A 13,956-nucleotide genomic window follows, 5' to 3' on the forward strand; every position below is an offset into this window, starting at 1 on the left:
TTACACCTAGTTTTTTCTTAGGTCCATCTTGGGTCTTGAGTCCATCCTGAACATCCTGTAAGGGAACTGGGTCATTACAATGTTATCTCCCAAGGAATCACAAGGAAGGAGTCCATACAAGGTCCTATTTAACGATGGGAGGCATTCAGTAAAGTCAGGGAAAACCTGAGTTTGAAGCAATATTGCTAAGTCAGGGACCAGAAAGCAATTCATTAATAAATATGTCAAATAATTTCATGTACATATAATCTACATTCTTTCCACTTTTAGGATAGCACAAGTAAACGGATATCTATAAAGAGGCGAGCTAATGAATTTTTCATGTTTGGAAACAGTGGAAGAAGTCAATTAAAAATTTCTGCTTAGATACAGAAAATAAACTGCCTATATTTGCACACTGGTCTAATCTTTCAATTCTAAGAATTTAATATTTCAGATAATTGCCCAATTTACAGGATCATAAACTGAAATGAATGGCATGCCAGAAGTTCTATCCTTCCTTCAAACAAAAACATTTTAATGGCTCTTCTACAGTACTTTTCAAAATTTGACTGTAATAAAAGCTACACTAAACAAGACAAATAAAAAATTCTAAAGGCCTCAGTCAGGCCACAATGCACCATAAGTCCACGTTTACCAGCCATGCTTAGGCATATTTGATACTGAGGAAAATCTCTTTAATTCCCAGAATCCATCCATTGCTCTGCAGACATTGGCAAGGGGGCCCCTCAAATGTATTGCAATGTCAATAAACAGCACTTCATAGAGGCAAGGGCACTGGATTAGAACTCAAAGACTTAGATTCTGGCCTTAGCCTCATGCTTCAGAAATTGTGAATTAGCAGTCCCCTATTTCTAAGATCTTTATGGCACCACTATTTTTTGAAATCATGTACCTTTTTCTGCATGCCCCCAAAAGTAATCACTAAAACTCTAAATTTGACTGTATTGTGCCCTGCTTTTGTGAAGTTAATTTACTGATAAAATATTAAATACAATTAACACCACATTCACTATGTTCCATTAAAAATATTTTGAAGTTAGAGTTTTAAAGTAATTCTATAAATGTCCATAAGTTCAATCTATCACTTTATCTTAATATTTAGTTAAATAATTCAAAATTATATGTGTGTATACATATGTATAAGAATAATAGGTAAATAAAAAAGGAAAAATGCATTCCATAGGCCGACTTGAGAATAATGCAAACCCCTTAAGACTGTACCATATACATCTTTAAAAACTGCAAATTCATTACCAATATTAAGAATCAAAGCATTAAAATTTCCCTTTTCTATTTTTACATATGAAATCTACTACCCAATGTATTGCACTAGAAAGACTTCAAAACATTCCATTTCCTTATACTTTGAAGTCTAGAGGGAATAAAACTTAATTATTTTAAAGTGCAAATAAAACACTTTGTTGAACACTTTTAGTTTTAAAAATAAGCATCCGAAATAAGCACTACCAAAGACAAATCTTATTTTTCCCTTTGTAACGCTATTAGTCAACGTTCTTCTTTTTCATCTTTAAAACCTGGGTTACGTTTTTACTTATTGAAGGGAAAGAGTTTCAGTGTGACAGTAGCTAATCTCCTTGATTCCAGCTATAGGGAATCAATGACAAGATTAAGTCCATTGAAAGCAAAAGGGGAAAAAGAAGACATGATTGGATAGTAAGGTCACCAAAGATCTCATTTCAGCATTGGTGTCTTAATATCATTTTGCAGATTACCGCCCATGCATGGAGGCTGGGCAAAGAACAAAGGGTTATCGATAAATAAGTGTTGCCACAAAACCTAAAATGCTGAAGAAGTGGTTTGTGATGTTCACTCTCAGAAGCTACTGATCTCTCTTCTACCAATTATTACACGCAAACACCCCACATATGTCTTTCATCCAGGTTAAGTATATACCCATATGAAGTTATTTTTCCCCCCCAAAAAAAAAATAGGTGCAGAGAATACTTTTTTAAAAATAAACTGAAAGTAAGGCCCTAAAAGAAGAGACTGCTACATTTAGAATGCTAAGCTGTAATTTTTGACAAAGGACAATATGCGCCCTAGCTCTACCAAGATCCGAGCTGCTCTTCCTACTCCTTTTGAATTAATTATGGGTTTAGGAATTTGAGTTTAAGAATTTGGGGATATAATCATCGAATGTTTTTGGTTTGAAACATGAACAAGGAGATGAACAGAACACAGGCTTTGAAAAATAAACCGTTTCTACTTTATGTTTCACAGTTTTAACTCTCCATAGAATTTCCCTTGCTCGCTATACAATGCAGATGGTGAAGGAGAGAAAAAAATGCTTCATAGAATCCAGTGCTATTCAGTCTACATGAACCCCACATTTTATCTTCTCAACAGCTCCCTAGAGAAATCAGAATCTTACCTTCTCACATCTTCTGCAGAGGCCTCTTGGTGCTTTGAAAACTCCTGAGGTCTATGTCAAACGGCCATTGTCTCGCTCCCAGGGTCTTAGGGGCTTGGAGAAATCCCAACACCTGCTGCTACCACTGAGCGTCGAGGCCAGGAAAGCTCCAGGGTTTGCCAGCGGGATCACTGAGCCACAGCCAAAGCTTGGGAAGCCTTAACAACTGAAAGCAAGTGTAGAAGGCAACGTGGTACCCAGCACTGGGCTCAATTGTAGCAGCAGGGGGAGGAATGTTCCGGCCCTCACAAGGGTTTAGAGGCAGCCATCAGGGGACCCAAGGCTCTGTGGATGGACAGGGCCAAGGAAGTGGAGACAGGGCCACACAGCAGGAGACCCTAGGGGGAGGGGAACAACTAGCGCAGAGCTCAGGTAGCGCTTGAAAAGAATCACCAAAAATCCCCCGACAGAACACAAGAAGCGATGGCGAAATGCAACAAAATACATGGAGATAGGCCATTCTAGCATCCCATACGACAGCCAAAAACACAGTGGAGGGGGGACATGGAGCTCTAGCTCTAGAAAGAAAAGTAAGGAAGACATATTATAGTAGGCCTACTGCAGTTGAGGTTAAATATCTAACACATTTCAAAAAAAATTCCTAAATCCTGCCATCATAACATTTACATCATGATAAGGAAATGTACGACTATTAAATGTCAAAGGGTGCAATCTACAAGGAAACAGAGATTAAAGGCAAAGGTGTGAGTTATCCAAGGAGAAAATGAAAAGACAGAGAGAAGGTTACATGGAGAAGGAATCAAAATCACTTTTTAAATAAGCACAGCACATTTTACCAGATACATTATGTTCCGTGATGATCAGATGAGGAATACTGAAGGAATTCAATGAGATAAGAGAAGGAGAATATGGAGAAAAAGGAGCAAGTGGATAAAGAGTGTTCACAGATGAAAAGGGGAGAGGTAGGAGAAAAGGGGGCAAGGAAAGAGGAGGAAGAAAGGAAGGTGTGATTAACGTAGTAGATTGCAGTGCATTGTCAAATTTGTCAAATAAACTACTCACTAAGACCCTCCTGAATGTTATATTTTCCAAGGAGATGCTTATAGCTCGCTAACCACTACTCACAGCTCTTCAACTGCTCAAAAGCCCCCAGGAACTCCTCTTCAGGAGCCCACTGCATATTAAATATTAAACAGCTACAAGAGACAGACCCTAGGACAATTTTGCTTTAATGAGCTGGATAAAAATCAAGTCAGGAATTAAATCTAAACCCTGACAGAACTTTAGTAACCCCTAACATGTATCAAAATAAAAACAATCAGACTCACTTAGAAATTGTCCCTTTTTCAAGACCAGAAGCAAATTAACCAGTACGGTATACGTGTTTTATAATTAAATAAGAAGAAACTCTACTGCCTGATGGTAGTTATGCCCATGTCATTCTTGAGCTCAAGTATTTACTTACATTTTTGTAACCCAAGTGAACTAAAATAGGGATAATGTATTTCACTTGATTTCAAATAGCTCAAATAATCTTGTGTCTCACCTCAGATATATATAGTTATGTTCTCTTAAATGTAATGCTATTACATGTACAATAAAAGTAGCTTTTGCTTAGGCAAACTCAATTATGTCCAGTAAGTAACTAAGTCAAACATTTTTATAAAATAACCCTTATTCTACAAAATAGTTGGTATTGACTAGGCAACTAGTATTTTAAATATGAGAGAACTGAGTTTTTATAAAGGAAGAAGATGAGGAAACTGAATGTCCCTCTACAAATACTTTCATTGTATAAACAGTGCCTACATTTAGATATTGATTTCAACTAACTTAATTTTTTAAAACATATCTTGTCAATAGGATAGGTTTAGATAAGAAAATATTCAGAGAATCCCTATGGTAAAAACCAAATGGAAGTGGATTTTTTAAAACATAACAGTCTGACTTTAAGTATTAAAAATCAATTACAGTTTGTTTTTCTGACCCACGTTCTCAATCCCACTCATAAAAACCATTTTCAACAATATAACTTTTTTTAAATGTGCAAGAAAAAACAAGGAAGTGAATACACACTGCCAATGTGAAATGGCAGGGTCCATTTATAAGGCTCTTCAGATTAGACGGTATGTCAGGATTATTATCCATGGAAATAGAAAAATTAGCAATAGCTTTTTAAAGATAAATATTGTATTGCTACTATAGTGTCTTACTAAAGTAATAAGATCAGACCATCTAAACCAGTGTTTCCCTGTTGCTAAGCATCACAAAAAGATAAATTTTTGATAAATGTGTTCAGTTGCATGCCTACACCTAGCCTGGCAGCACAGTAGGTGTCCAGTGAATATTAACTGGCTGAATGGTGGTGCCACATGTGAGAAGACACGCCTCAAAAAGATTGCATCGTAGGGGTAGGGGTGGAGGGGGGGTAGGTTATGGTCAAATAAATTTCTTAAAAATTAAAATAAAATTAAACAGGTGAATCCCTGCATGACTTGTCAGAGCCTTTATTATACTACTATAAATTCCTAAACTCTACCTTTTTTTATGAAATACCTATTCATCACAGATTAATTATTCTAGAAAGATTTGGTCTACACCTCTATGGCAAACTTAATATTTCTATATACTGCAATCTTTTAAAGAAAGACAGAGGTAAGCTACTAATTGGCCCAAATTCATGTCCATTAAAAATTATAAGGTGGAAGATATATATATATATATATATATATATATGTGTGTGTGTGTGTGTGTATTTCAAATATAGTAGGCTTTATTTAAAAAATGGCCTCTGCTTTGGGGAAAGAAAATTTGAGATTGAGAAAATTTCAGAGTGAGAAAACTTGAACTATCTCATTCAAATCATTCCCTTGGTCAATAAAGGATCTTGCTCCCGTAAAGTATTGTATTGGTGCATAAATATATTAGCAATAAAGTTTCTTTATTGCTAATGTCCCAGATACTCCTATGCAACTATCTGACTAATATGACCGATATCTTACAAATTTGCTTACAATTATCTTAAATTGAAAAGAATACTCCTGGCAAGAATTAAATTATGCATATTAAATAATATTTTTATTTATAATTCAACACTGTTGTGAAAAGGGAGGTTCTCATTTAGAATTGAAAGGAGGAATACTTGCTTTTATTACTAGTGGTCTTTTTTTTTTTTAATGACTATGGCTCAAGTGAAAAACAAGAATACAGATCAAATAGTGACAGGAATTCCATGAGAAACTATGCTCCATATACTGAGGTATCTGACAAACTTCAGGATTTGTATCTTTTCAAGTAGCAAATCCGGGGGGGTGGGTATAAACTTTATGTATGGGACACGTACAGGATCACGTGTATTAGAACTAGGTTCCTCTCTAAGACAACGTTCTGAGGTTCAGAGTATCAGAGGCCATTTTCCCATGGATGCCATCTCAGCCTACCCAAAAGATACCAGTCAACTGGCTCCCCGTGTGCCTTGTTCACTCACCAGCATCCATTAGCCAACTCCATGCTTTATCTTCAATAGATAAAATACGGCTTCTTCGTGCCATGGTGCCATGAAAAGGATCCAGAAGGTTCCCCTTAAACAACATTTCCTGAGTGGCTGCTGCAGCACCGAGAGTAAAGGAGATGCCAGGTCAGCTACGTCTCCTTCCCAGCAACGTTAGCAGCAGCAGCAGAAGCTGGAGCAGAACATGGAGACCCAGCTCCTGGCAGGATGCTAGCCAAGCACTCTGTTCCCTCTACAGCTAGACAGAGTTTACCTGTATGTTTGCGCCTTTCCAGCAGACTGTCAAAACAGGTGTTTTCCTGTGATCAGACTCAGAATCTGCTCCCAAACAAGGTGAGAAATATGGAGTGACTGTGCAATGTGAAGGTTCTAATTCCAAGGAAAACAGGTTTACTTTATTATTAGGAAGGCTGGATGAATCCTTTTTAAATTTCCATTCACCCTTCCCACTCCTACTAAGCAAGCGGATTGCACTAAAATTTCCTGTTAATGAAAGAAAGGATGTTACCATATAAAATACATGGCCTCGTGCAATTTTGGTCATTTCTTTCCTAATGTTCTATCTGCCTTTCCTGGCACAGGATCATCTCTTGCAAACGCTCCTGTTTTCATAATCTTTACAACGGTGCCAACAGATGGGGAAAAGTCAGGTCTTGTGACCCTATGTTACGGAAGAATCAACGACTTCTCTGCTTCTATATTTTACTCCCATTTGGATGTTACTGATGAGTTTGCTCTTCAATATAAGGAGTGGTCAGAATATGGCTGGACAACAGAGTTATATAGGTAACGTCATTAACCAAGCATTCCCTTTACTTATTCAGAGATAAAATCCTATAGCTATAAAAAGTATCTAGATTTTTTTTTCATTTAAATAGCTCTGCAAAGGATACGTGAAAAAAAACATATTATTTTCCTAATGAGTATTTACTTGAAGAGAAGAATTATAAGCTCTAAGATATGCGTTCTCTGCACAGTAGAGAATAACAACTCTAATTAGCAACATTGAAACCCTACACACAGAGATTCTGAGGATAATATTGTTTCTCTTGTATTAATGTTCACTTCATTATCAAAGTAATAAGAACAATAGCTAACCCACTGAATAGTCATAAAGGGCCAGGCACTGTGCTCCGTGTTTTACATGTGCTATCTCATTTAATTTTTTTTTTTTTTGGTAAATATATTTTTATTGATTTCAAAGAGAAAGGGAAGGGGGAAAAGAGATAGAAACATCAATGAGAAAGAATCACTGATTGGCTGCCTCCTTGCACACACCCAGGCATGTGCCCTGACTGGGAATCAAACTGTGACCTCCTAGTTCGTAGGTCAATGCTCAGCCACGGAGCCGCACCGGCCGGGCCAAATTTTCACAGATATTATCACTGCTGCAATTTGCAAATAAGGAAACTGAGGCTCAGTCAGGTTCCATCACATGTTTAAGGTCACCAAGCTCACCAGTGATTTGAAACCAGGGGGTCCGGCTCCAGAACTGCGGCTCTTAAACGTTTCACTAAAACTGCAACATTCGTTTTGGTTCACATTTCTTTGTGTATTTTAAGTTCCCCTTTAATACACAGACATTAGAAAATGTTTACATTTTATAATAAGTAATAAATATGGTCTTTAATGTGTGCCCCGAAATTCCGTAAGTCCTCCACATGTATTAATTTATTTCAGATTCACAACAATCCAACAAGGCAGACAGCCTCTGATTTAGGGGCACATCTAAGGGATCCAAGGCAGAGAGTGTCCGGTAAGCTGCCAGAGGTCAGACCACTACTAAGAAACAACTACTACAGAGCAAATGCAAGCCTCAGATCCAGGGAAGGCAGCCCCTGAGTTGTAGCTTTAAGTATGTGCCTACCCTCTGCTGTCTTGGACGCTGATGGTGTTAGACACGTAGAGAGAGGGAATAAGGAATGTCAGGTCTGGCCAGGACCCTCTTGGGAGGAGGATCTGCTATTCTTTTCAAAAATGTAATATGCATAAAGTACATAAGCTTACATAATACACAATTCTACATCCATTTCTCTTCACAATGCTCACCAATTTAAGGAGATTAACAAACGCTGTATGTGTCACTCAGATCTTTAAAAAGTGAAGGACAAATTCAATTTTCACTTTTGTTTCAAATGTATCCTATCTTCAGAGGTACTAGCAATAACCTTATTATCATCACAGTGTCGGTCATTCTGCTTTGGGGGATCACCACTGCTGGAAGTCATGCTTGTACCTTACTCCATCATTGGCAAATACATTTAATTATGTGCAGGGCCAAGATAATAATTGTGAGCTTGGAGGAGGCTTCAGAAATCCAGGGATCGTCCCCTGAGATGGGGACTGAACCAGCTCTGGACCAAGAGACTTCCTTGAATATTCAGCAGCTGAAACGACCGTCCTTGAATCTGCACGAAGCCCTCTGGGTCATCTCAGATGGCCCAGACCAAGAACCGAGGGTCCCAAATGTAAGACTGAAAACCCAGTGAAGAATACCAAGACCAATCTATCTCTTTAATTTGGCAGCAAGCCTACCTCTCTGGACTAATTTTCGTTAGCTTCAGCTTTTGCGGCTTTAACCAAATGTAAATTAAATTAGTACAAGAAACCATGATAACTTCAGAAAGACAGTAATATAGTTACGGTGAAGGCATCTCGTCTCTGGTAGAATTTAGCCACAAGTAAGAAGAAATGCAGTCTTTTGATGGCATTTAGCAAGAAGAAATTTAGGTGTCCATGTGGCACAGTTTGAGGCAATGCATTAGAGTCTACTTACTCTCAATTTTTTTTATAATCAAGTTTCCATAGAAGGAAGATGTCAATTCTTTACCTCTTTCTGGACAACTATCCTCCCTGCAGAATTCTAGAGCAGTGCTATCAGACATTGTATCCACAAAAGACTGACTTTCTCTTTGGCTGAAAATAAGATTTATCTGTCTTCAATGTTAACACTGAATTAACACAAAAGTTATTCTAAACACATTTGACATCTTTTGGGTGAGCAAAACAAAGTGACCCCCAAAGGCTATTACATAAGACGATCGTAACAAATGATTTTTATGGCCTTGGCAATACTAAGTGATACACTGGGAAGATCATGACTCATTTATGCAGTCATACAGATATATATATATATATATATATATATATATATATATATATTTAAATGCTAAACTTACCTAGTACAGTAGTCAATGGAAGAAATATCATCAGGTGAGTATTAAAAAATAATAATAATTAAAAAAATAAAAACATAGAAACATTAAGTTTCTGATCATTTTAACATGTTACATTTAGAAAGATCAATCAACAGAAGTTAAATGAATAAATTAACATCTTATTCTCCAACTCTAACTGGGCCTACTCTCTTTTATTTAATTCCTTTAACTTGGCTTTGTCTGGAAAGAAAAATATTAATGAATATCAACTCTAGGTGGTACTTGGGTCAAAACAGGTGAGGTTGCAGTGAGCTCCCCAGCTTCTCCTAGAAACCAAACAATGCACCAACCATAACCAATCCTTAACTAATACTAAGTCAGCCAAATATAAACCGGTGACCTAAAAGGGAAAAGCTCCAATTATGCATTACAATTTCCTGAGTCATTTTGTCCTCACAACTTTATGCTTTAAATAAACCTCTGCTTTAAATGCTGGCTAAAGAAAATCTACGAGCAACTCAATATGACTTAGTGTTTCCAAGTCAGGAAAAGGAAGAACTTTCAGAGTTTGAGATAACGCTTGTTTTCTGTAGTTTGGAAAATAAACATTTCCTATGTAGTTATTCCTGGGGGACAGTGTGTGTGTGTGTGTGTGTGTGTGTGTGTGTGTGTGTGTGTGTGTGTAAGAGTGGAGCAGGGGAAAAGAAAGAAGGGAGAGAGAAAGAGATTTTTTAGCAGTAATTTGGTGTTCAAGTAAACCACTTATTTTGTGCTGGAGTTAGAATTTATCTCAGCAAGTTATGTGCATGTGAGCTGTGAAAGTATTGCAATTTAACATAAAAGCAACAGGAAACACTTACTTGATTGCATATCACATTTCTATGGATTCAATGACATAATGATATAATCCATATAGTTACATACAATAGTAGAAGTCTTGGGTCTCTAAATTAGATTAATTTGATATTTCAATATGCATAAGCCATTTTCTACAATTAAATAATATTTTTTCTTTATATCTTCGAATGAATAGATTTTATCCTGAGGTTCTGCTTATATAATCCTAAAGTTACCTACCTTACTTAAATACATCTTATGTGATTTATTATTTTCTGTAGTTACTACAGAATGACTAAGAGAAATAACAGTTTTATACAGGGTATCCCCAAAAAATGTATACACTTTAACAGCAGATCACTCAATTTTGGAAATGAAACGTATTTTAATAAACACAGCTTTATAATTATTCAAAATGTGTGTATACCTATTTTGAGACACCCTATATTTGTCAAGTATGGATAGATACGTAACCTATCAAATGACATTTTAAGATATCAAGGCACTAGTAAGAACTTTTACTAAAATTGTCCACCTTCCCATGTGTTAGCTAGAAATGCATCATATATGCTTGTCTTCCATATCTGTATACAGGATTGTAAGTTAATAGAACAAAATGCCATTTCCATGTCAGGTATATACCTATATCTACCAGTTCTGTAAATTCTGATTACACAACATTGAGTCAGGTATATTATTGTTCCCATTTGACAGATGAGAACACTCGGAGATGTTGAAAAATGTGTCCAGGAGGAAGTGCTCCAAAAATGCCCAAATACCTTGGGTAGAAACCAGGTATTAATGGGATTCCACTAACCAACACATACACACAATGTTTACTTTTTTCGTTTTCTCTTTATAGGGACTGGGTAGATAGATAGATAGATAGATAGATAAATAGATCATCTAGAGTTATAACTTATATTTTTAAGAATTTATAAAAATTCTTAAAATAGTTGGAGATTGTTACTCCTTTAGTTGTCAGATAAATAAATGCATAAGTGAAAATTATTTCAAACCAAATAGCATACATATTTTAAGATGCAAAGAATACTTTTATTTAATCAACACATGAATGTAGAACATGAGTTTGTTTTTTAAAAATAATACATTTTCTTTGTGTATGTATGGCATTGCTGGCTGGCCTAAGATAAGTCACCTCAGCTAAGAAGTAAACATTGTTCTTTTATTTTTACAGGGTTCTCTTAATCCCTAATAGAAAATGTTGCCCATTTTTGTTTTTATTTGTTGTTAATACAAATTTTATGTTTTGTAATTAAATGCAACCAGTATTATTCCTTTTTCAAAAGCCCAGTTTCACTCTTAATTAGCTTATATCTGTCTTTTTTTATGGCACTTCCAGATCTACTTTCCTGTTTAAAATATTTCTTCCCCCCCTCTCCACCCTTTTTTTCTTCCAGAAATGACTAATCTTCCTGTTATTCTATTCTGTCAGTTTTTCCCCTGTATTCTTCTCATGTTGCATAACATTTACTTCTCACTGACTTCTTTTAGAGTTTTGATACTACATTCTTTATGCTAGCCTTCTGTTTTCAACAAATTAAAATAGTCAATATTTATGGATTAGCTAATTTGACAATTGTGCTATGCAGATCAAGCTTTCTCTTTAGTAAAAAATGCAACTATTCTTTCACTTGACAGAATATAAATATCCAATTTTTATATACTGTTATATATAAAAATTAAATGCAGTCTAAGCCTCAGACTTACCAGATAGCACAATTAAAGAGCTATACTTTTCATCTCTTTTAAATGCCTTACTAAGGTGCTAACAAAGAAACAGAATACCATCTCTAGAACTCTCTTGCTTCCCAGCAGTTATCCATAACATCATAAAACATGTTAGCATAGACAGACCTATAAGCAGAATGTGAACTGGTTCCATCTTTCTGATTTTCAATTGCAAAAAAAATACTTCTAATTACATGCCAAAAAATTGCCTTCACCCTAATCTCAAATAATCATAACAGCTATATAATAGTAGCTGAACATGAGTAAAAGAGTCGTTTCTATTCCAGAGAAGACATCTAGAAGATTTTTAGAATTACAATGATGTAAAGTCATTATATTTAAAATTTACAACACAATATCACATGCCTACCAAAACAATATAAATCACAACCTCAGGTTTACATAGCACATTTTTTTGATTAATTCAATATTATATCATGGTCATTACCTCATGGTATAGTCACAGAATTCCTTAGAGGAAGAAGTGTCTCACTAGTCCCATGTACAGAGGCCACCGATACAAGATGTTCCAAGAGCTTTAGAAACTGTACGTTTTCTAAAATTCAGAAACACCTTCAAAAATCCTAACAAAAACATTTCATTATAGGAGATAAAGACATCCATAAAATGTCACCCTCACATCCCTAAAACAGAAGTCAAATGAAGTTCAAATACTTGCTTATATTAAAATAGCACAGAATCCTATCACTTAAAGTAAGTGAGTCTTGGGGAGAATCCCCATTACTCCACCTTCCTATTTTCCCAAATAATAATAACATCCTTGTTTGTCACATGTAATATCCTATATAGAAATATTTCATTTGCTTTGGGTCAGCAGGAGCAACTTAATTTTCAAACCCCCTTGTCCTACTTTAGACACAATGGCTAAGGAATCTAAGAGCAGCTAAAATTATTATTAGTTCAAATGTATAGTATGAACACTAAATATTATAGTAAGCAAAACAGATTCATAAACATGTTTATTTTTTAATCATATCACATTATGAGTAGAAAACAAAACCAAACTGTATATTCTATGAAAAAGCAAAGCATAGATCTACATCTCCAGCATTTTTTTCCTTGCTGGCCAAGGAAAAAAATGCTCAATGTGTATATTCTGAGTGAATAAATGCCATCACATGGAAGTATATTTATAGTAAAAAATAAAAGAAGAAAAAGGGACTTCTTGGCACCACAAAAAAATAATGTTACCAAGGTATATTAATTAAAAAAATATATAAGATTTGGAGAAATAATTGAGATACTTTATCCAGGGAAAACTTGGTAAAAATCTGTTGGAATACTTTGAACATATCTATATGGAGTTTATATTAGAAGATAATGTCTGATTTGAAAACTGACAGAATCATGCATTTTCTCCACCTTCTGATATGGAGTTTCCAATTGGTTACTATGTAAAGCTCTTTATAGAAAAACTCCAGGTAATAAATGCAGCAGGAATTATGTAATTAAAATTCCTTTAAAAAAATCATGGAACTATGAAATAATCAACAAAGGGTGGTAAAAACCACTGGGTCCAATTCTGGTGGAGAATGTTTTGGGGTGGGCCCAGGCTCACCTGAAATCATTGATAGATTTCAGCATCATTAACATAATTTTATTAACCAATGTCACCCCAATAAATTCAATGAAAACTTTTTAAAAACATTGTAAAGGAGTAAAATACATAAATAAAACATGATTCATTACAAAACAAATGGGACAAATGAAACGATGCCCTCCTGATGCGATATAAATGGAAGTTCACTGAACCGTCTAGCAAGTATTCTCACCAAATAATGATAAGTAACAGTAAGTGAGCTCAATTCTAGCTTTACATTCTAGTCTACAGGAAATAGGAGTGACAGAGGAACAAGTTAAATGACAGGATAGAGAAGCAAGTAACTAAATTCTGAATCTCAGACCTGCTCTAGGACGATGACCTGAATTTTTCAACAAATAAAGACATGGGGGAGGGGGGGTCAGGAATTATCATAGGTTAAAAGAACCTTAAAAAACATAACATAGAAACAAAATGTGTATATCTCATTTAGAAGCTCATTTGAGCAATTCATCTATAAAAATAGATGTGCCAACTGTGAAAAACTAAGCATAAAGTGGGTATTGTTATATAATAAAATTATTGTCAATTTTGATAAATTTGGAAATAGAGTTATATTTAAAACAAATTCTTGCCTATCACAAATACATACTAGAATTTACAGGTAAAATAATAAGATGTCTGATATTTGTTTTAAAATACTTCAGGGATTTGTTTTAAAATGCATGTTGATGGTAGTAAT

The 13,956-nt window shown here is 35.3% G+C and overlaps 1 protein-coding gene across 24 annotated transcripts in view; it reads right to left on the bottom strand.

Annotated features, from left to right (window-relative positions):
* The window catches only part of MBNL1 (muscleblind like splicing regulator 1), a 170,002-nt gene that overhangs the window by 100,660 nt on the left and 55,386 nt on the right, over positions 1 to 13,956 (bottom strand). The window contains exon 2 of one of the 24 annotated variants that reach the window (XM_023762899.1): positions 3,232 to 3,269. The exons of 21 other annotated variants lie outside the window; for them this stretch is intronic. In XM_023762899.1, the coding sequence (XP_023618667.1) occupies positions 3,232 to 3,240 (9 nt within the window). In that variant the 5' untranslated portion in view covers positions 3,241 to 3,269. Of the gene's footprint in view, positions 1 to 2,395; positions 2,953 to 3,231; positions 3,270 to 5,882; positions 5,925 to 13,956 lie in introns of those variants that run through there. 2 more of the 24 variants (XM_014464781.2, XM_023762900.1) reach the window with 2 other exon arrangements.

Source organism: Myotis lucifugus, unplaced genomic scaffold, assembly GCF_000147115.1.
Source record: "Myotis lucifugus unplaced genomic scaffold, Myoluc2.0 scaffold_266, whole genome shotgun sequence".
NCBI lineage: Eukaryota > Metazoa > Chordata > Mammalia > Chiroptera > Vespertilionidae > Myotis > Myotis lucifugus.